At 39.0% G+C, this 24,856-nt stretch overlaps 1 protein-coding gene across 1 annotated transcript in view; it reads right to left on the reverse strand.

Annotated features, from left to right (window-relative positions):
- LOC149286014 (guanine nucleotide-binding protein G(q) subunit alpha-like) overlaps positions 1–24,856 on the reverse strand; it is a 143,016-nt gene that overhangs the window by 15,283 nt on the left and 102,877 nt on the right. The window contains exons 4-5 of the mRNA XM_089494560.1: positions 11,872–12,000; positions 8,378–8,507 (exon numbers count right to left, since the gene is read on the reverse strand). Coding sequence (XP_089350686.1) covers positions 8,378–8,507; positions 11,872–12,000 — 259 coding nt within the window. The remainder of the gene's footprint in view (positions 1–8,377; positions 8,508–11,871; positions 12,001–24,856) is intronic.

Genomic DNA, 24,856 nt, shown 5'->3' on the forward strand with positions numbered 1-24,856 from the left:
TAAAGTACAGGTTAAACTTTTGTGCTCAGGTTTTCAGCAGCTCACAGCCTGGGTCCTCCAACAGAACCCTTGGGGAACTTTCAAACCTTTGAGTGCTACAGTGGAATACTTTGTGGTAAAAAGAAAAAGGGAAGGAAGATATAACTGCATTTTGTAAGAAGCCTTCCAGTGTTTTGTAGAAGGTTCAGACTATTTTTCTTTACTTATGCAAGGCTTCACTAACTTGGTTGCTTCCTTTCATGCATGCATACTGTTAGTTTTGAATATAAAATTTCCTGCAACAGATTGAGTTGCTCTACCCCATTCTTTCCATATATGCCTGTTCTTTCCATATTATTTCTGGCTCTGTTAGCAAATTTTCTGTTAAAGAAGTAATGTACAGGAATGCATCTACTTTGTTAGCTCAAGTATATCTATACTGTTAAAGGCATCAACATCCCTTCAATTAGTTTCAGGTCAGACAACAGAACATGTCACTAACCAACACAAGGGACTCATAGATGATAAATTGCTCCTAAGCTCGTTTCCACCTTGTTTTCATGTCAGACAACATGTCACTAACCAGCACATGGGACTCATAAATGATACACTCCCTCCAAGCTCTTTTTTCCCTTGTTTTCATCATTGCATTAGACAAGACACTGTTCTTGCAGTTTTGCCTTTAGGAATGGGTCATGGTACCATCTTTTTGGAGCTCTTTGCTTTTGACATTGTCTATTAGCATACCTTATTAGGACTTGCAGAAGCAAGGATCAGAGTGCTTAACAATGTCTGATGGCTGTGAAAAAGTGAAAGGGGGGGGCTTGTGATATAATCTTGAAGAAATTACAGTGGCTGTCATCTGGGTAGAAGGAGAACTGCACATAATTACTGGGATTTTTTTCAACTTGGATAAAGTGAGTTTGGAGACTAGATGGAGATGCTACTGCTGGAGCAGCAACAATGCTGACTAGGAAAACTGCTTTACAGACAATGGATATCCAGAATGCAAAGATTTCCTGATGTCACAAATAGCAATAGCATGTACAAAGACATATAGTTACTGTACATTCTCAAATCCTAAGGCTACCCTTGAAAATACGGTATATACTCATGTATAAGTCTAGAAATTTTAGTAAAAAAATTGACCAAAACACCCTGAGTTATTATGCCAGCTGGCATTTTGTAAGTTCTTTGGAATTGTTTTCCTTTGTTCCATCCTTTAGACCCTTTGTTACATGCCCCTAGGTTTTGCCCCTAGGTTTTTTCCTTATCCACGGGCCATATCAAAATCCATAATTTTGGCCCCAAACCCTACCCTTGACTTACACATGAATTTGACTTTATATGGTAATTGGGCAACAGTAGCAATGGCAGAACAGTGCTTCTCATCTTAAGTTTTTGTTCAAATTATTTTTACATCAAAATTAACCAGCAATGTAATACTTTACTACATGATAATAAAGGAAACTACTATAATGACTACTACACACTGTAATGTTTGTTACTTCTACCATCTATTATTATGAGTTCAATCATGTTTCTGCAGTTAATTAGGAGGTTTACAGTAGAGACAAATCCCTTGATTTACAATAGCTATGTGGTGTAGTGGTCTGATCATTGGACTATGACTCTGGAGATCAGGATTTGAATCCTTGCTTGTCTATGGAAAGCCACTGGGTGACTTTGATTCCTCTAAGCAATCAAAGAAAGCCAGTTCAGGACTGCTCTGACATCAACAGAGAGAAGGAGATTCTAATCATCTTCTCATCACAATGGAAGCATGTGGTTTGTCTACACTGGTAGAATTGTACTGAACAACAATGATGTCACCATGCTTGTATATCACTTGCTTGTTTTTGACTGAGATGTGAAAATCCATAAAGTCATGTTTTAGCAGCTACTTGGAGCTGATAGGATCATTCAATGAATGAAGGCTTTCAGTGTATTTCTTCCTATGCCAGCTACCAGAAACAGGAACATCACAGGCTTCAGCCTAAAGCAATGCTCTATAGATTCTTTTAATATAGGGCAGAGTAGGCAATATGTGGTTATCTAGATGTTGTTGAACTGAAAGCTTCATCATACCTAGCTTGTGTAGCCAGGAGTGAGACATGATGTGAAATGTAACCATTTCTAGAGGACTAGATGTTGCTCATACTTTCCCTAAATATTTAATCACAGGGTGATCACTGAAACATCTAAGCAGTTTTCATCTGTTAAAGCTAATTTTCTCAGGAAATTTATTTGAACAGAGCTTTATAGTCAAGAGTCCATGAGTTCTGGGTTGCTTCCCCCCCCCCTGAAAAAAACTGTGCTTACTATTGATGGCATGGTCAAAAAGCTGGACCTTATCTGGTGTATTATGTTGTCCAAAATGAACCCTAAAAGCCACGAAATTGTGATGTATGTGGGAGATTTCCAATGACTTCTCCCAGAATACAGCAGTACTGGAGCCTGTAGCAGAAATTATAGCAAGTCTATTTGGTAAAATCTCAGACAGCATTAGCAAGTACAGTTTTATTAACATACTGCTAGTCTTACATGTTCTTTTATATTTTACTCAGAAGTATAAGCAAAATTCCCTTATTTACAGTAGTTAAAATTGTGGTGGATCAGAGCCCAATAAATAAAGGCATGCTGTTAAATAAGAATGCCAAACACTGCATTCTTATTTAACAGCATGCCTTTATTTATTGGGCTCTGATCCACCACAATTTTAACTACTGTAAATAAGGGAATTTTGCTTTTACTTCTGAGTAAAATGAAAAGGAACATGTAAGACTAGATGAACTTAGAAATAGGAAAAGGGGATGGAGTAGGGTAGAAGCAGCAGCTGCTTGACCGATTTCTGAAGTAAATTACTAATATTAAAAGGATCAATATATTTAGTTGCATTAAACTCGTTATTAGTCTAAAGAGAGTCAAAGTCATGTATTTCCATCCAGATGATTATAGTACCATCTAGTGTTCAAGGATATAAATTAAATACACCCACTGTGATTTGTAATCTATTCCTAAGAGAATGGAAGAAACAGTGATGCTTTTTATGATGAGGCACTGTACATGAGAAGATAAACATACTGTAATTATGCTTGGTACCTGATGTTGTAGTGACCTATCATAAAAATGTATTAATGTTTTTCCCATTCACCTATGATGCCACATCAAACACTGGTGAACTGGGCTAGTTTGGTAGGTGCATTTGAGCATCATACATATATTATCACAATGCTCATACTGTTTTTTTAATATGATTTACCAAAAATTTGTCACATTCATATAAGAGATTAAGAATATAAACAATTATTTCAAATCCTAAATATACAACTTTTAGCTAAGATTTTTCTTTATGTCTTCTCTGCCTGTGTTTCCTGTATTTTTTCCAAGGATATAAACTCAAGCTTAGAGAAAATAAAAAAGTACTTCTCAATTCGATTGGATACCTTTATTCATATAGATTCCATTAAACTATTTGGAGTATAGAAAAAATACTAATTCTTTGCAATCTGCATCAAAATATACAGGTGGGAAATCATATGTTGTTGTCTTATCTACATTATTATTATTATTATTATTATTAGTAGTAGTAGTAGTAGTAGTATATTTTATTTTCTTATATCCCGCCTTTCCCCTAATATAGGGACTCAAGGCAGCAACAGTACACTACAATATATTTTTTACATATTAGCATTTTTCTTTTTAATATGTCTACATCTGAAATTTAACAGATCGCATTTTTCAACTTCTGTGGTCATCAAATCACTTAAACACCACACATATCCATCACACAAACACAAAAATCTGAAGTATATACCTCTTGCTATATTGTGGCAACATTTCACCTATGACACCTTTGCTGATCAGTGTAACTCTTTATATAGAGAGGCTTCAACTTATTCACAGCAAAATTTGTGAATAATGCAGGTTGTCGTAAATTCTTCACATCAATGTCTTAGGAGAATATCCCACTAAAGGAAAGTATTTCACATGTATGTTTTTCAATGAAATCAGTGGGAATTTATTAAGAATTTATCATTGGGTTTTGACTTAATGTAACTGACATTCTGTCAATTAAGAATCATTTAGGTATGAGCCAGTAAAATATTTCTATCTCTTATTTTTGGAAACAGTCACATTCACTACATTATATAGAAATATGTCCCATTAATATAACTGGCCAGCACAACAATGTAAATGTACAGAAGATAATAAATATTACTTCTGAAGACTACACAGAGAGGAAATTTGGGATGCATTATGAGGCAAATGGGTGTTGGGAACACTGCAGCCTGAAGCGCTAACACAAGCCAGAAGTTAAAGCAGGTAAGTTTAGCCTTAACCAAGTCACACGTCTGCTTATTTCCATTATTAGACATGCTGGGATTCACAACTTTAATCTTAGTTTTGGGCAGGAAATGCTAAGGTAGTCCTTAAAATGGTTACACTAGGACTGGAGACACGGGTTGAGATTCTCACCCAGCCATGAAGCTCAATTAGTGGCCTTGGTTCAACATCTCTCAGCCTAACCTGCATCACAGTTCCTGGGTGCGTAAAATTTTGGCGGGGAGAACCATGTATCCCACTTTAAGATCCCTGAAGGAAAGACACAATGGCGGGATACAGACGGGCAAAAAGGGGTGTATTCATGACGTCATGAAGGTAGAGCCTTCAGACGGGCCTTACCTGAATGCCGCCATGAACACGCCCCCCGCACGCCCCAAGCGGGAAGAAGCGGCATTAAAAAGGTGCTGCTTTTCTCCGCTTCTTTTCCGTTTGATGCGCAGCTGCGCAGCTGCGTCTGTAAGCTGCTGCACCGGTACGCCAGAATTGCTACGCTGCTAATTTAAGTTGCCCATTTAAAAGCTCCGTGTCTGCTGCGTCGCATAATGAGTCGGGGTCCTGGAACGTGCGCAGTTTGCAGTCAGGCTTTAATTGCAGCGTCAGCTACCATGCAGGTGTGGAAGCTGCAGCACAGCTGCAGCGCATTTTAAGACTCGTAACCCTAACCCTAACCCTAACCCTAACCCTAGAGCAACATGTACGCATGCGCTGCTTGGAAAGTTTGGACTTTAAAGTGAGCCCCTACACACATTCCTGTGCCATTTTCACCTAACAATAAAAACCGCTAAAACTGTAAATATTTACATATATACAAGGGAGGTGCTGGGGGATGGCAGGGGGACAGCGGTGGCAGCAACGACAGCTGTGGCTGTGCATTGCAGATTCAGCAAGAGCGCGGGGACCAAAGGAGAGGAGGCATCCATGATGCTGGTGACACTGGCAAAGTGCAAGAGGACAAGGATGCCAACACCAGCTGATCACCAGCTGGCAGGAGACCACCATTGTTCTTGGGCAGAGCGGGGGGGAAAGTTTTAAAGGGGCTTGGGCACTTTAAATGTGCACATAGGCTTTCTGCTGCCGCTGCTTAGCGCTGCAGCTGCGTAGCTGCGCATCCGCCAGCCGGCAAAAGAAAAAAAAAGCCCCGTTTTTGGCCGCCCGTGAGGAAGCTGCCTCTCTCTTTGCAGCGTCCTCCAAGGCGGCGGTTTGGAAACTGCGGGTCAGAAACGGCCCCAGGTGAGGCGTCTTCACTGCCCCCCATGTGGAAGCCCCATCTCCTGAGCCACGCCCCCGGGGTGGGCGGTCTGGAGGCTCTGTATTCAGCAGAATACACCTCCAAGACATCTTCCCCTGCCCGTTTGTATCCCGCCAATACTAATGAAATAAATCTCTCTCTTTCGCCTAATGTGTATGTATCTAACCTATACTGTAGAAAACCATAGGTCTTGCAGATTCCTATCCAACACAATCAAATGGCTCAAGCATGTACCCTACCGAAAATTCTTTCCCAGAAGATGTTGGGATTAGATCTAGGACCTTGGACTGAAAAACCCATCATTGAACTATGGGCCCCTCCCAGATAACATGAAATACAAATGGCTACTAAAATTCTCACATCAGCTTCATGCTGACATAAGAGAGGCAGCATAATCAGTTATGCTGTCAACAACATTAGAAAAGCAATTACTCACACTTCAAGAAACTTCCAAACCTAAGTCAGAAAGAAATTATTTTCCTGACACAAACACACACACACACACACACACACACACACACACACACACAGAGAGAGAGAGAGAGAGAGAGAGAGAGAGAGAGAGAGAATGGCCATGCAATTTGCTAGTTGTTTTGAACAAATCTCAGATTTTCTCTTCCTACAACAGTTATTTAATCAAATATTAAAGAAAGAACAAAGCACAACCTAATCTCTTTAATTAAGAATTTACAAGATCAAACAGATGCAAAATAGGATTATATTATACCATAAGCTTGTGCTAGTGATACTAAGGGATAAAGTTAGGTGTTTAAGTTCCCTTTTAGATTTCTTTCATAAAAGTTCTTAATTCAAAAAGTTATTTATGACAATATGAAAATATGTGCCCAAGCATGAAAAAATAACTAAACTGAATTTCATCTTAAACGCTCAAGTATGTTGCATTAAACATTCCTCAATCCTGATGAATGCTTGTGAAATGACATCATGCAGTAACAAAGGGCTGAAATAGATTGCCCGGATGGGGCAGATGAAGCTGCCCCATCTGAAGATGATTAAGGCTGTGGCAGCTGCACGCCATGGCCCCAATCTGCCACAGTGCCAGCCAAAAAAGGAGTGTTTGTGAACCACTCCTTTTTTGGCTGCAGAAAAGCTGCCTTTAGTGGCTCCATGGCAAATTCCCAACATGTTGGGGGCTTGCAGTGCGTAACTGCCATGCCTTCAAGCTGCCTGGAAGCCAGCTGATGTGCGGCTGCTCTGGGCGCCTTCAGGGTGTCATGGGGGCGTGGGGGGTGCCACACTCCCAAGCCATCCTGAAGGTGGCTTTTAGTAACAGCTGTACTAGCCCAAAATCTCCATTTGAGCATAACTGCTCAAACACAAGGGTGATCCATGCTAGAGTATTCCCATATAAATACAATACAGTTTGCATTGTATGTAGACAGAAACATATATAGTTAAAACATTTATTACAGTTAAAAAAAACTAAAAAAAATCTGAGTGATGGTCTTTAAAGCAGGTCTTGCTTTATGGGTTCCTTTATTCTGTTTCTTACAACAACAACTCAACCATTCTTTGCTTAATAGATTTTTAACTTTTGTATTTTATGTTATTTCAGCTGTATTTTGTTTTACCTTTTATTGAAAAACAGGATAGTAAATGAATCAGTCAGCCACTAAGTCACCAGACAAGTCATGGCTGTATGATTTACAGTTGGACCTCCATATCCACGGGGAATCCATTCCAGACACCACCACCCCCAGATATGAAAAATGTGGAAACTGAAGTCCTGTTGTCCCTACTGGCAGTGTGACATGCATGCGGCCGCTAATGTGGCCGTGTACACATGCCACCATTTGGGACAATGAAGCTTCCCATCCATGGATGCTCAAATCTGCAGATGGTAAGCCTGTGGAGGGTGAGGTCCCACTGTACTTTCAAAACAGTTTTTTAAAAAGGTTTTTAAAGTATCTAAATGTGAAAAAGATCTTAACATTAGTTATGATATTTTTCAGACTCTACTGCAAACAACCCAGGAGAAAATATCATGAGATGAGAATGAGAATTACATGATATGAATTAAAATTAATTTGAAGATGCTGCAAGGGAGAGCATTTATATCCATTCATCGCCTTTGTTTTATAAAACATCAGATAAAAGCAGCAAAATCAACTCAGGAGCAGTCTTTCTAAAACCACAGGGAATAAAAAGGTCTTGCTATTCAATTCAGTTCAAGGTGTGCTGAAGGGAAGATTTTGAAAAAAAAACACAAAACAAACAAACCTTGTGTCCTTGGGGCCAAGGAGAACCTGAATTGATGACCCATGTTATTCTTTCTTGCCTTTTTTAAACATGATATTAAGAATTTTTTAGATTTAATTTACTTCAATTAAATTACCAGAACCTTCTGACTCTTTTTGTTTCCTTCCACTTCTCTGATGAAAATGTATCAATTATTTTTGGTGCTGCTAATGTTGTACTACAATTCGACAAGCCATCACGCTCCCTCAATTGGAAGTATAATCTGTTTTATACCTTATCTTGCCAATTTATTTTAATTAGGTTTATTGTATGCTTTTTCTTCAATGGACCCTTAAGTATAAAGCTCACAGACTGTACTAATGACTAGAATAAATTGAAAAGGCCTGTGTTGGTTTTCAAAATACTATGGGGGAATCATCTTAGGTGTTCACCAACAGAATGTCACAGCAGAAAAAATCTTGCTTTTAGCCATCAGCACAGCTTCACAATATGATGAGAAAATGATAATACACTTATATGGAAAATCTGTTTACAATTTGGGTTACAACCATGCTTAAGAGTACATTTTTAATCTTTACTTACCTCATTGTCTGACTCCACAAGTACTTGATCATATTCACTAAGGGCTACTAGAAACATAATGGAAGTGACATTTTCAAAGCAGTGTATCCATTTTCTTCGCTCTGATCGCTGGCCCCCCACATCCACCATTCTGTGATATTAGCAAAATGAAGAAAGGTTAAAAAATAAGACACCAAATGTCCTCATGTATCATACAGCACTTATATAGTAAGTACTATATAATATTTGTATAGTACTGCATTTCTACCATTAATGTGGATTACAGTAGATCCAATCATCTATTCTTTCATGTTTAAACAGGAAGCAGGCATACATCTTGGTATTCACTCTGTTTATGAGCAAGAGACGAGAGGAGGACCAGATTAACTATGCGGGACCAGATTAACTATGCATCCATTAGAAACGTACTGTATATTCTTGACTATAAGTCCATGTATAAGCCAAGAGCAGGTTTGGGGGCCAAAATTATAGATTTTGATATGACCCATGGATATGTTGAGGGTAAAACATAGGAGCATGTAATGAAGGATGTAAAGGACGAAGCAAAGGAAAACAATGTCAAAGAATTTACAAAATTCCCTGCAGGGATAACTATTTGTGCTCATATTAAAAGCTGGATGGATGAGAGTAGAAGGGGGACAGTGCTTCCAGGGCAGATTAAACTCTTGCCTTTCACCAGGGGACATAGTTGTGTGTGTGTGTGTGTGATTTAAAGTAGAGTACTTACACTGACCCGTGGATAAGCTGACTCAGTTTTTTTGGGTTAATTTTTAAACCTAAATTTCTAGACTTATACATGAGTATATACAGTAATAGTCACTGGGGGCTAGCAGGCAGCACTATGTACTGAGCCAAGCTCACTGGCAACATTGAGCCAATCTTTCTTTCCTGATCCACCGCACAGGGTTATGGAAAATTAGAGAGAGGTGTCATGTGTACCACTGTGAACTCAATGGGAAAGAGCCTGGCTATATAAATAGCAGATAAACTTTCAGAAGTAAATAATATGCTTAATCAGAAATTCAATGTAAATACTCCATAGTAAATTCATTGGGGGTTCAGACTTATGGCTTTAAGAACTGGTGGGTGACAAATTTGTTGGTATCTAAGGCGGGATACAGACCGCCCAAAAGGGCGGTCTGCCGCCGCCCTAGTTTTCTGCGCAAGGGAGCCGCAGCGGACAAACCACGCGGCTCCCTCATGCAGCTAAAAGCAGGTTCTTTTTCCAGCGCTGTTGTGACACCGCAAGGCGCCAATGGCGCACTTGCAGCATCATAAAGGCACCAAGACGTGCGGATGTCCGTCACATCAAAATGGCAGTGTCCGTATGTACAGGGCGCTGCCATTTTGATGCCCTCGTCACGTGCAAGGGGCGAGTGGCGCCTGAAAGTGCCGCCCCTCGCACGTGACGGCGGTGCCCCATAGGGCCCGTCTATCAAGCACCTAAGCTACCAGTCTTCATGCTTATGGAAATCTGAATTATAGAAATACTTAGCATCACAGTCTGACAACTATCTTGTATGCTTTTGATGTCAAAGCTGGGACAGACAAAGGATGTGAATATGCACAAAAGGGCAGAACATCAGTGTGTTGTGGCACCCACATACCCACTTTGTAGCTGTGTTTGCACATACTGCTACAAAACAGAAGTCTGTGTGAACTAGAGAAACACACACTTTCCTCAGAATCAGTTGCACAAGGGAGATAAAAGGTATCTCTTAGATTTGATTAACCACAATTTAAAATACTGTATATCTGAAACCTAATCCCTGGTTAATATTAACTCTAGTTTAATAAAAACAAATCAGCTTCATAGACTACAATCTGAAGTTGGCTGGTTTTAAGAAATGACAGTTAAGATGAACCACTGTCTCTCTAGATTTGGACATATTAGCAAACTATGACTTGTTTTATCATACGAGAGTTAAGATTAACCACAGTCTGAATGGCGTGGACAGCACAACAAGCTATGGGTAGTCTAGGACAGAAGCTAATGTTTCTGAACTCATTGCAGTTGCACCAAAAGACTTTGTTTACATAATGCTGGAACATAGTTTAATCTCCTTATATAAACCAGCACATGCCTTAAAATCTGCAGGTGCAGTTGGTGAGGTCTCTCTCTCTCTCGAGAGCCTTCTCTGTGGCTGCTCCTAGGTTGCAGGAGGTCCGGTTGGTCCCCTCCCTGCTCTCCTTCTACCAGCAGGTAAAGACGCTTTTATTTAAGGAGGCATTTGATGACAGCAGATGGAGCTTCTAATAGGGAGGAGATGTCGTGTTTTTTTATTGCATCATGTTCTAAATGCCTTTTAATGGTGTTTTAACTTGTGTTTTAAAATTAGTTTAATTGTATTTTAACTTTAAATAGATTTTAATTATATTGTGTTTTTAAGGTGTCCTATACAAGGGGGGTCCTATACAAGGGGGTCCTATACAAGGGGGGGGGGAAGGGGGGGAGGAGAAGAATTAAATAATTAAATAAATTGTTATATGTGAACAGTGCAACAGTGATGAAACAATATGGCATGTATAATATTAAGCAAACCATTTTAAAAAGATGTAGTTATTAACCCACATGCCTTCTTTTTAAATCATTCTATTTTAAATCTAAATGGGGTAGAACTTAATTTTGAGATAGAGCTGGTAGAAGATCATTATGGACAAGTGCCACCAAATAACACTTTTATTGTTTCATAACTTTAATTTTTAAAGAAACTGAGTAAGTTCTACTTTAAGTTATTAGGAGGCCTACTGCATTCAATGAAAATTTCAGTTTTTTTATGAGAAGTATTAGTGTGCCACATATAAATGAGAAAGGAATATGCCCCATGGTTCACACAGGGATGTATCTATTACTTTTAGTTGAAGTAAAACAGAGCTTGTAGAAGATCCTATTAACACATTATAGCTAATTATAACTGCAATTAAAAACGCAACAATGAAACATTCTTCTTGATATGATAAACAGTATGCTTCTTTTCAAACCGATTATCATAATTTTTGAAGTATTTTAAACAGGATAAGCTAATGACAGCATAATAAGGTGGTAAATGCAGAAAAATGCTGAGATTTCTATTCACCAACAAGATATCTGCAGAGAGGATTTGGTGCCTGGTTAGTGGATGCAATTCATTGAACATATCTGAAATTACATGTATCAGAGTACACTGTTTCACTTTTAAATAATAATAATAATAATAATAATAATAATAATAATACCTGTTTGGGTACAATTTATAGTTTGGTTATACATAAATGGAAATCACTCTCCTCTATTCTACAGTCTTGACAACATGCAGCCAGCTCATCTAGTTCTGAGCAAATGAAGATGTTAAGGTTAAATCAATTTATTTGAATTTGCAACCACATGGAAATGGCTGCTTTTTTAAAAAAAGGAGGAAGCAAATATCAAATAATTATTTTTTGTTAATTACATCAAAGGAACCAACGAGTTGTACATCATATTATTGAAAAAATTAAAAAAACCTTTTGTCTACCTGAAAATGACACTTTGTAAGTCAAATGGATATTCAATGATTCCTGTAGTTGGAACTCGAACTCTAAGCACATCTTGTTGGGTTGGCAGATAGCCAGAATCAGCTATACGGTCCAAGTCATTAAGGTAACTATAGGCAGGAGAGAAACAACAGGAATGAAACTAGGGATACCATAGTCCCACTGAAGGAGGTTAAAGGAAGAACAAGGTCCAGGTGGCATGGAGTAATAAATATCAAACTATAACAAGAGTGAATTAATTCTTTAGGAATTGTTGCAAATATGGCAATTTCGACAACAGAATCAACAGAATCTGTGTAACCCGATTGTCTCAGTTTTTATCACTTGTGATTAATCATAACCATATTCCTACAAAAATCAAAGTCTTAGGGAAGACAATTGAAAACTGAAGTTGATTTGTCATGATGAATGTTAACTCCTACTATGGTAATGGTGGAGTATTTGAATAGAGGATATTCAATACATAAAAGGCAACTTAAGATCAAAATTGTGGGTGCTTATAATACATATTAAATTGGAATATCTGCTACAGTATATAGCTTGAGATACAGTATATAGCCTGAGATACAGTATATAGCTTGAGATAATCAAATGCTGAAAATTTTGTTTTCCCTGTTACAAACAGGCTAAGCCTTTGAAGTTTTCGTATGTGCATAAGTAGCAAAGCCCTAACCAAAGCCCTAAATGGCCTGGGCCCAGGATACCTGAAGGACCGCCTCTCCCCGTACATTCCGCCCCGCACCCTCAGAACATCTGGGCAGCAACTACTTAGGGTTCCCGGGGCGAGATTGGTCTCCACTTCTAGGAGGACTTTCTCCATCACCGCCCCGGCCCTTTGGAATACGCTGCCCATAGAGCTCCGCTCAGCTACCTCCCTGGCCCAATTCAGACGGGATTTGAAGACCTACCTGTTTCAGATAGCATTCCCCGAATAAGGTCCCATAGGCCCCCCCCGCCGCACAGGCAATGGGATTGGCTAACCTGGGGGCCTTTTATTCTTGCTTTTGTTGTATGGTTTATGTAATTTTAGTATGGTTTTTAATGATTATTGTGTATTTTAATTGTTGTAAACCGCCCTGATCCTATGGAAGGGCGGTATATAAATAAAAATTTTATTATTATTTATTATTTATTTAATGCTCCCTTATCTAAATGCTGATCACCATCAATATGTCTCCTATATATTTGACTATAAGTCGAAAAATCCCAAAAAGTGGCCCAAGAAACCTGGGTCAACTTATATATGGGGGTAATATGGTTAGAGGATTGCCCCCCTCAAACTTCTTCCTCAGTTCAGCTGTCTCCTGAAAGGGCTGCTGGGCTGGGGAAAGGCAAACGCTTGCCTCTTTTTCAGTCCCAGTGTCCTCCAAAGGCTGGAGGATGCTAGGATCAAGGAAAGGCTGGGAGGCAAACTTTTGTCTCTTCCTCTTCCCCAGTCCTAGTGTCCTCCAAAGGCTGGAGGATGCAGGGATTGGGGAAAGGCTGGGGGGAAACGCTTGCTTCTTCCTCTTCCCCAGTCCTGCTGCCCTCCGAAGACTGGAGAATGCCAGGATCGGAGAAAGGCTGGGGGTAAACACTTGCCTCCCTCCTCTTCCCCAGTCACTGTGTCCTCCAGCCTTTAGAGGACACCAGGATCGAGAAAAGCCTGGGGGGCAAACACTTTCCTCCTTCTCTTTCTCCAGTCCCAGTTTCCTCTGAAGCAACAACTGGGATGCAGAGGAAGAGGAAGAGCAGGTGCAGGCCTCTGAAGCTTGCTCCTCAGCTCAGATGTCTGCCAAAGGATAGCCAGGCTACAGAGGGGAAGGAAGAACAGTGAGACCCAAAATTATACACTCGACTTATCTGGAGGTCATCTCTAAATTCCTGATCTTGGAAACAAAACCTACCCTTGACTTATACATGAGTATATACGTTAATTTAAAGATGTCTCTTTATTTTGATGATATATAATTTATTGTAAGAACCACACATAGCTTCTACTATACATGCTATTTCATGTAATAAAGGTTTTTCATGTATTGAAAAATGTGCATCACTTTCCACCAGCAGAATTGGTAAAGTATTTTAATCTTCAACACGTAATACTGTACAATATTTATAACAAAACTTCCTGGGGGAGGGGTTGATCTGGGCAAGTGAAATGGTTCATGCATGCCATTTCTTTTGGAAGTATCACTCTTAACAGTGTACAGTGGACCCTTGTTATACGCTGGGGTTTGGTTCCAAGATCCCCCGTGTATAACAAAATCCGTGTATGCTCAAGTCCCATTACATATAATGACATAGCAAAATGGTGTCCCTTATAAAAAATGGAAAATCAAGGTAAATTTATACTTTTTTGGAACATTTTCAAACCGTGTATGCTTGAATCCGTGTATAAAAAATCCGTGTATAAGAAGGGCCGACTGTAATTGTCATTATTTGCTGTCAGCTGGCTATAACTTATGGCAGCCCTATGAATGAGGGGCCTCCAAGACACCCTGTTATTAGTAGCCTTATTAAGGCAAGTTAAGGGTCATGGCTTCCTTGATTGAGTCCATCCACCTGTAATGCAGTGTAATACTGTCAAATATCACCAATGAGCTGACCAGCCAAAGCTATGCTGAATCCAAAATCTTTCAGCATATGGTTTACTTTGGACTACCATCCCCCTGGCCCAAATTTGTTCAGGCACTGTGGCTATGTCAGTGGGCTGGAAGAGTTTGGGTTTTGCATGATTTGGCTCCTCTTCCACTCTGCACTTTATTTGAATCTTCTGCTGGAGGATCTTAGCTGGCAGACTAGTTTTGCTGAAAAACAATATTTTTTTTCTCATCTGCTCTATCATTTTTCTAATACTTTTTAATACTTTTATTTTGCTAATCTATTTCTAGCACTGGCCAATGACTGTGTCTGTGAGGCAACTAACTTTAGCTAGAAAAGTAGTGTAGACTAGATTGTTTCTGAATTAGACAGGGAAACTACTGTAAATTTTCTTTCATAATTTGATGCTCATGTGAAATTTAATTAAGTCTATGCCTAAATGCTCAGTTCTGCATGAACCTGTTTCTTTCCCCAACATATACTTTATTATTTATTTAAATCCCTTCTTCTTTCAAAGATTCCATGACAGTATAGAAAAATATGCATAAAGATAACCACACAATATAACAAAACAGCAAACTATCAAACATAAAATACAACAAACAGATAATAAGTATGATCAAAGAGACTTAAACATAAAAATTAAATACAATATGCTGTTCTCTAAAATTCTTGGGCAGTATTAAATAACCTGGCCCCAGAAAGATCGTTCTGTTGCAGCCAAACAAGCCTTAGGAATTTACACACCTAGCGTACTACTGCAGAAAAGGCATCTTCCTATGTGAAAACCAGGAAGGGAAGGAATATTCAAAACTATTTTTTTAAATGGTTGAGAATTATTTTTCCAGTTCTGAAAACCCATGACAAAAATTCTGGACTGATGACAATCTTTGCCCTTCAGGATTTATTCTGTACAAAAAATCGCATGTGGTTGTTTTGTACAGAAAACAGCATTTGCTGCTCTAAAACTGGTATGTCTACACAGAAATAGCATTTCCTCTGCAAAAAATACTGTAATTAAAGACTTGTTCTGCACAAAATTTCATGTGAATGATCTGCCTAGAAAACAGAATTTTCTGTACAGAAAATAATTATTTCTACACAGGAAAATTCTGCTCAGAAAATGCTTTTTTTCTGAGTAAAACAACCATGTCCAAATTTGGTATTGAATAAGTACAGGTTGCAAATAGACTTTGAAAAGTGCATGATTTTTTTTAAGACTTTGGGCCTGAACAGACAGGCCAAAATAAAGCTGCTTCAGATCACTTTGGAGGTATGCTTTTTAAATGCTGCATGCGTCCTAAGAGGCCAGAAGGTGCACCAAAGCCACACACAAATCCTAAGGACCAGAGCACAGCTCTGGCGCAGCTTCTGGCCTCTTAAAATGTGTGTGTCATTTAAATTGCATACCCCCTCCCTTTGTTACAGCGAGAAGAAAACTGCTAAAATTACTTGTTGCTTCCTTCAAAAAAAATGGTGAAAAATTACATCCCTAGTGAATAAAAAGTGCCCCTTTTCAAAAGAGAGTACTCTGAAAATACCTTCTACAGAAGATCTTACAATATTGGCAAGGTACTATAAGGTATTAGATTTGGGTTTACATCAGGTTTGGGAACTGTGCAGTCTAAAGACCACAAACAACTCCCTGAGCCCCTTCCATAACAATCTTTCATAAACAAAAACAGAATCACAGCTCCAGCTCTCTCTGAGAACAATTTTCAGATGAAACAAGGCACACACTCCTCACCTTGTTCCACCCTCTTCATCTTAATTTTCACAACCCTGGAAATCAATTTCTGGTCTTTACAGGTGTTTTGAAAATAAAAAGTGGTCCATGGAAGTGAGAAATGGGGCTAGTTTGTCACTTAGACCCTTTGTGGCTATCCACTTCTGGTTTAAATGTTAAGACCCAGCAAAGAGGCAGCTAATGAAATTCCTTCAGAACAAGGGATACGAACAATTCCAGCTGAATCAATAAAAACCTGGCTGTAAAATAGTGAAATATTCTGAGCATTGCAGTCCAATGAAGTCTGGATCCCCACTCTGCCTTATAGATTAGTGAAACATAAGACAGGATATGCTAACATGACTAGACAAAAGGCACACTGGGCCAACAAAATTGCTTATGTATCAGGCGGCAATAGCTGGTAGCTTAAGAAACATCCCCTTGTTATACCCTGGGGTTTGGTTCCAAGATCCCCTGTGTATAATAAAATCCGTGGATGCTCAAGTCCCATTAAATATAATGACATAGCAAAATGGTGTCCCTTATAAAAAAATAGAAAATCAAGGTTTGTTGTTTGAAATTTATACTTTTTTGGAACATTTTCAAACCATGGATGCTTGAATCCTTGTATAAAAAAATCTGTGTATAAGAAGGGCCGACTGTACTTGTTCTTTCAGAGGGAACGCAAACAGAACAGCCAATTTCTTCTACAGTCACCCCTCCATTTTGGTGGGGGTTCTGAAACAGATAATTCACCTATATTCACGCTAAACGGAAATTCACGTATATTGAAGCCCCATTGGTTTGAATGGTGGCACACACCCCATTTTGTCCCACTCAATTTGTGAGGGATGTGGACTTTATGTCCACGAAAATGGAGAGGCGACTGTACTCAAAAATGAAATACTCATAGTGACCTGTCCTTCTACAACTCAGTTTGTTTCCCCTATATCCAGCCCATTATCATGTCTAGGGCTAGTTCAGCACCTGCAAAGCTTCCCCTGACTGAGATGACAAAAGGGTTTAATGGTATCAAAAACCCATGAGAGCAAGGAGGCTCATACTCCCCAATCAATCTCCTAAAAAAGAATATAAATCAGGATAATCAAACCTGTTTTCACATAAAACCCAGGGCTAATCTTGAATTCACATATTTCCACTGAATAATTTTCCTAAAGCTTAATATTGTGAAACTGTTTCTTAAAAATGTATCTTAAATTAAATTAAATACACTTCTAAGAAGGTATGTTTCCCCTCCAATGTCCATGTGATCCAAACATATATTTGGGGGGGGGGGGAATCTAACCCTTTCTCTATACATAGGCTTTTCTATAAATAGTTTTTAGGTTTCTAGAAAAACAGTGATTGTTTTAATACATTTAAACTATTTGAATGACTTCCAAAATGCATTCTTATGCACTTTCATGTGATAGTAAGTGTTAGTATGTAGAACTGCAATCAAAACAGGTACCACCAACATTTTGTTGCTCATGTTATGTAGTTGCTAAACTGGTACGATATCAATTTCAATTTTTCTGGCATATACAAAAAGCCCCTTTTGACACTTGCTAATTACAGACAAGTTCCAGTAATTCAACGAGGGGGTTCATGCTTTTGTCAGTTCTTCTCACTTATGAAGTTCACTTGGGACTGCTTGATTGTACATGGTCACAAGGCTTGCCTATGGAAAGAGCAGACTCTTCCCTGAATTAACAGAATGGTGGGCAGTGCTCCTTCAATCTGTGTTCAGCCTGTGATGCTCCTGAGATTGTGGGGAGAGCATTTCTTACAGTATTACCATAGTACAGTCCGCCCTCCCCATACATGGGGATCCATTCCGGACCCCCCGGGTATGAGGAAAAGAGCATATGCTCAAGCCCCACAGAAAATAATGGGGCACATGCTCACGGCGGTGCATGGGGTGTGCGGTATCAGTACGCACCCCATTATTTCTGCTGGGGCTTGCTGCAGAAGGCAAGTCCACCTATAAGGAGGGCCGACTGTACAGTATTTGTGCCGACAATATTCATAATGGCAAATAAATGCAGTGATAAAGCTAAAAGAACTAATAAGATTCTCAATTTGCAATAAGCGAGAACTAATCAAACCTAGTGAGGAATGTGTGAGTGATACAGGCCATAACCAAGTATACTTCACTCAACCGTTAGTACAATTGTTGAGAATAAAGCCAAGGTGTTAGATGAGATTAAAAACACTATACCAGTGTATAGTTAACTTGTTTGAAATTGAGAGCAGGACATTATCTTTGCATATACAGTGTGTTATTTAGCTTTTGCACACATTCAAAAGTGATATATAAATGCATTTGCAAGCTAAAAAAACCAACAACCATTTTTAGAACCAGTTACACTTTCTGACAGTGCTCCAGTCCCTAGCCATCAGACAAGCAGAGGCTTCCTGCACAGAAAATTAACTGAGTTTACTCTTGAACTACAGTACTTCATACAGCACATAGAGCTACAGTGGAATTCACTACCACAAGACCCGGAGCAATGGATGCAAGCTACAGAAAAAGAGATTCCACCTCAACATTAGGAGGAACTTCCTGACAGTAAGGGCTGTTCGACAGTGGAACAAACTCTCTTGGAGTGTAGTGGAATCTCCTTCCTTAGAGGTTTTTAAACAGAGGCTGGATGGCCATCTGTCGGGGTTGCTTTGATTTAGATTTCCTGCATGGCAGGGGGTTGGACTGGATGGCCCTTGCGGTCTCTTCCAACTCTACGATTCTATGATTCTAAGATGTAGTGATAGCTGGCAATCTGGACAGAGCCAAAGTGGATTAGAAAAATGTTTTGACAAAACTGTTAGTGGGTATCAGCTGTGATGACTGTGTGCCTTTATTTGGCCAGATTATCAGTGGTTCAATTGGTGCAATTGCTCTAGGCTTCTTCAATTACTAGGGACCCAGTGCTCAAGGGAAAATAAAGGTATAATCTGCTTCCTCTTCCTCGCTAATCATTTCATGAATTAGCATCTACATTTTTGTGTTTTACTTAAGTAAAAATGCACAGAATCAGGCTACTAGTCTCACCCAAGTTGCAGAACTGGAAACTGGTTCAAACATAAGGTTTTAAGTTGCTCTCTATTGTTCTATGTATATTATTTATTGTTGTTTCACTTTTATGCTTGCACTTCCAAAATAGTCCACACACCCACACAAAGGGAACCCTGTTTCTGAAACTGCTCCAGAGCCCCGACTGTCTTAATCTGGCCTTGTCTCCAATATTAGAGGTGGGATGGCTCTGAATACCAATTGCAAGGGAACACAACTGAGAAGGGGCTACTGCACTTGCTTCTGAGATTCTGGCTGACCACTATGGGAACAGAATGCTGGTCTAGATAGGCCTTTTGTCTCACCCAGTAGCTCTCAACTCATGTTTTTAGACTTAAGTCCTCTCCATATGTTCTCATAATCAGTGATATTTTGAGATTTCTCAAAAATCATCATTTTTTTGTCCCAAAAGGAAGAACTTTCCTTTCTGACTGTGAAAATGATAAATAGCTACATTAAAGTTCGTGTCTCCTAAATTTGCCCATGGAAGTTATAGGCCTGTTTCTGTATTTTTGAAACCAGCCCACTTTGGGCTGGCAGAACACTGAGAATCTCTTCCTGAAGAAGCCCAGGAAATTTCTTGCCTCCTGTTGCAGTCTTTTTTCTTTCTTTTTGGTTTTGCAAGCTGCCGTGTGTACGTGTTTGGTGGAGAGGCAAGGGGCAGAAACTCCCAGGATCCCTCAAACAACATGGCCAACAACCATTTCCAATGTAAACAAATTACTTAAATATTAACTATGCTGTCTCCTTGATAATTGATTTTGAGGATGTTTCCTTAGAGGGTCAGTTGTTGCTGTTGTATTTAAATACCTTACAAGGCATCTCTGACCCAGCCAGCCAGACACCCACTGTAGATTAACTGTGGATTTCAAAAATCAAGTGCTCTTTGTGGTAAGCAGACTAATTTATGAGTGTGAAGAGCCAAGAGGCTTTACACAGTTATGACTATAGAAGTACAGGATGTAGTTCACAAATGCTACTATAACAGAGAGTTTGGGAAAGACAAATGTGTGCACCTTAGCATTAGGATCTTGGTTGGAAAAGAACTCTGTTTAGATAAGAAACATCTGAAATAGTTGGACCAAGTAAATAGCATGCATACCTCCAATTATGTTTTTTCAGTCCACACTGCCAATCTGTGAGTTCCCTGGGGAGCAAACCCTTCCCTCTGGAAACCCTTGAGTTATGTAGCCCTGACCACAGGTTTACATTCCTTTTCCATGTTCCACAGCAGCTTGTCTTGACCAATCAGAAGTGTTCATACAAGATCAAAGCCAGGTTAGCAAGGCCTAATGAGGGGACTGTTACACAAAGAAGGAGAAATAACGATCTCTGACTTGCTTTTGGGTCAGCTTCAAGTTTCATTTCTACAACAGTGAGTGTAAAAGTCAGGCATTACATATTTCTCCTATCTTTGAATTTACCATGAAAAGCCAGACATAGGAACCAGCACATAATTTGGCATCCTTAAAAATATCATCTTTCATTCTAGCTTTCACTCTTGCCAAAGAAAAATAAAAGCACACTGATTGTGCAAGCTGAGAACTCAGAAAAGAGAATTTCTCCTGGTCAGTTTGGGATCTGTCTCCCATACTGTAAGATGCTTCTTATTGCATCCATCCCCACAACAGCACAATTGAATGTTTGTTTTATGATTTGAATGAGCTCTGTTTTTGATGGGGTTGTTTTCTTTTCTTTATGAAAAAAGAGCAAAGGATTCAGTGCCTCTGAACATATGCAGTGAGACTCTTCTTTCAGGAAGCTTTTTCACAGGCCAGAACGACAGGGGCAACTGCTCTTCCAGACCAATAGCTCACCTGTACCCTCCATTAACTGACTCACTATGATTGTTTGGAAGACCTTTCTTATAATGTGCGTGTGCATATGAGAGAGAGTAAAGGAACACAGCAACTCATCATGTGCTTTTCTTTTTTTCAGTGACAGAACTAGACTGGAAAAGAATACTTTGGAGCAGGAAATCTGCAAGCTACTGTCACTTAGCTCTTCTCCAGTTTCACTGAGGTACTTACATCTAGGTATGCCTGAATGAAATTGCAGCTTCAACTACTTACAGACCACATTAATAAACATTTATTCAGAACACCCCCACTGTGTTCAATAGTGCTTATTTCCTGCTAAGTGTGTGCATGACTAAAGTCTAAGAAACTGCACCATAATATAATGGCAGGACTTGGCTTCAGGCAAAATTATGGTTAGAATGGGAGTGTTAATCTGAAATACAATATATATATATTTATCTTTCAGAAATCTGAAACATTGTTTTACCTCTGGAAATACATTTTGCCCCTCACCATCTCCTACATGTTTATTTAAATTAGGTCCCACTGAATTGATGAATCTTTCTGCTTGGGAATTTATAAGGGACTGCATCCCTATCTCACTAGACACTCTAACACTGACAGAGTAATATATTTTGAATAGTAGCTCACTTGTTTCTGTTTTCACCTGGTCTATGTTAGCTATAGAACCCTTCTAAATCCTTTGGATATATTACCACAATCTTACATTTGTCTACACAGCAATGAGTCCCACTGAACTTAGTGGGGCTTAGCTCTGATTAGATTTGTCTAGGACTGTGTTGTGATCTTTGCTTTCAGAAGCACGTAAATGAACATGATTAATATACATCTATTACAGGATAAGGAATATTTGGTTCAAAGAGGATACACAAGTTCTTATATCTTAACACTGACTTTTGAAGTGCATAAAAATGGCAGTCCCAAAAGAATGCATAAAATAAATACATAATTAATCTATTATATTTTCTTACCTGAATAAGATCCTTGCATAGTATAGTGGTATCATTTGAACTACTCTAACTGAGACATGCCTCTGACATGTGGATTCTGATAGAAAGGATGTTATAAAATGCAGATGCCCCTTTCTACACTGTCGATTGTAAGCTTTGAAATGTATGTTTCTTTTCCTGTTAATGCAGACGGTTCCACTGCACTAGTCTTTACACTTGAATTGGCATGATGTTTTCATTTATTTATTTATTTAATGGGATTTATATCCCACCTTTCTTCCAAAATGAGATTATCTAAACAGTAATTCTAACTGATATTCCCATCTTCCTATACAGTATTACTATATGAGGATTCTGAAGCTGCGTCACAAAACGGTGAGAGTATTATGGCCAACAGCTTGTTCTACAGATATTACCTTGGTAATGCACCTCAGGCCTACATCTCTATGGCAACCCAACAGAATTGCCTCAGCAGCCATTCCAAATCATTTTTACAGAACAAACTACAGCTATAATTAACATTTAAAATGTGAACTGTACTACAAATACATTAAAATGTGCAGTATTTTGTGTGTGTGTTTTTTTTAAAAAAAAATGGGTCCCTTTTAAAAATCCCTGCTTAAATGATTAACTAAACACATGCAGTACAAGAACAGATCTACAGGATATTCTATCAAAATATAAAAAGCAAATGACTAAAATACCCTTTGAGTCAGCTTCAATGAAAGTGAGAGAACCTATGTGTGTGCGTGTCTGTGCTGCACATCTTTCAAAGGTGTCTAAAATCTTCTAGCCTACTGCAATCTAATGAGATTTTCCAGGAAAAACATTAGAGAGCATTACTGCAATTATAAATTATGCAAAAACTAAAGAGCGTCAGTTCTGAACCACAACAGTCAACAAAATTTCTTGTCTCAGAGTTGAAGGTCATGACTTTAGACTGGAGCCTCTTTTAATGCGGCATCCAAATATGATTTCCAGCATTCACAAAGCAGTTAATTGCAGCAATAATCTTATTACAGGTTTCACAGAGTGTGCAATGATTATTAGTTATATTCCATGATTAGCATACATGATGCCTTCCAGAGTTACACTGACTAGAAGAGAAAGCCATTACCATAAATAGGGACTTTCGGATTGCATTCCATGGACACTTACTTGTAACTTCCTCAGTAATAATAATTAAAAAAAACCCACAACAGTTGAATTGGCTTATTCACTACAAACCAAAGTCTTCAGTAGCAGGAAGCTACAAGGGAATAGTGGGGTACATTCAGGAACACCATTTCAGATTGTAAGGCAAAACAGGCTCTGAACTGAGCATGCATCCTGCACCACACCTCATAATCCAATTTACCGCCTGCCTACAAAGGTGTTCCACGACAGACAGTTGTGAAATGGATATCCCAAAAGTAAAATATTTGAAGGTTATGCATTGCTGTTGCTCTGATATTGTTGTTGTTTTAAGATTGGGTGAGACGAATGAATCCCCTAACATTGTTGAACTGTAACTTCCAGTTCCTACTGACTATGCTGGCTAGGGCCAACTTCATCTGTAAGCCTGCATTACCTCATCTCTGTTTTAAGATCTGCATGCCCAACACAATGGTTTAATGAACCAGTTGTACATACAATGCCTTTTTTTCTTTACTCCAGAGACTTGTGTTTGCTTATCTTCTCTACGTAGGAGAGAGTCCAACAAGACATTACTTTTCAAAAGTAACAGTAACAGCTGAATTTCAAGTGTAAGTGTGTGTGTGTGTTTGTGTGTGTGTGTATTGTATCTTAAGTCCTAGGGCCAAAATTCTATTACTCTTCTGGCACAGTTACACTGACAGCAGGGGTGATGTCAAGCAGAAAAATACAGTTGTAGCACAGAAAGGGGGGGAGTGACAACATCAGAATTAGGTATTAGGGAAAAGATGGCTGCACAGGTGGTGCACCACTATAGGATCCTTACCCAACAAATGTATTAGACTAGAGTCCACTTCATCAGTTACATCTCATAAAATGGAATGTCATCCACAAAAAATTAATCACCACGTTTTTTAAAAGTCTTTTAGTGCTAGAAGACTGCTGCTTTCAGTAATTGCTGTGATGACTTCTAACCACATGTGTAGCCTCTGCTCAACTAGTATGATATTATAATGCGATGTAACAGAATGTTCAAATGAGATCTGGCCGTGTTTACTTGTATCTAGCAATCTGCATCTAGTTTTGTGGTAAGACTGCACAGACAGAAAGAAACCTGTATGGTTTTGCTCCAAAGTTATGTTTTACACACAGTAAAGGGATATGTGTACTAGTTGTGGTTTGCTTCTACAGTTACTGTGTTGACATTTTCATCATGAAACCACATCTAACACTTACTTACCATATATACTTGTCTATAAGCCGACTTCATGTATACCGTATATACTAGTCTATAAGTCAACCCCTGTGGAGGAAGCCCAGCTTGGGGAGAGGTAGTGGGGCTATTGCTTGCCCTTCCCAGGCTCTCCCCAACTGGGTTGCCCGTTGCAGAGGCAGTCTGGCTGGGGAGAAGCTTGGTCGAAGGACCTATTGCCCTGTGGATAAGTATACCCAGGATTTTAGAGGCTATTTTGGGACAAAATGTTCTCGACATATAGTCGAGTACATATGGTATATCTGAATTCATCAACATGTGCTTAAATGTAAATCTCAAGAAGCCTCTATCTAATTATTGTCCTTTCTTGTCTTCTTGGAATTCCAATATTTGGTTATGCCAATGAAAAGCTTGCACATTACAGGACAGTCTTTTTTGTTACCAAGAAATCAGATAGATCAAATTGT

Source organism: Sceloporus occidentalis, unplaced genomic scaffold (genome assembly GCF_023333645.1).
Source record: "Sceloporus occidentalis isolate IW3139 unplaced genomic scaffold, rSceOcc1.0.p SCAF_73, whole genome shotgun sequence".
NCBI lineage: Eukaryota > Metazoa > Chordata > Lepidosauria > Squamata > Phrynosomatidae > Sceloporus > Sceloporus occidentalis.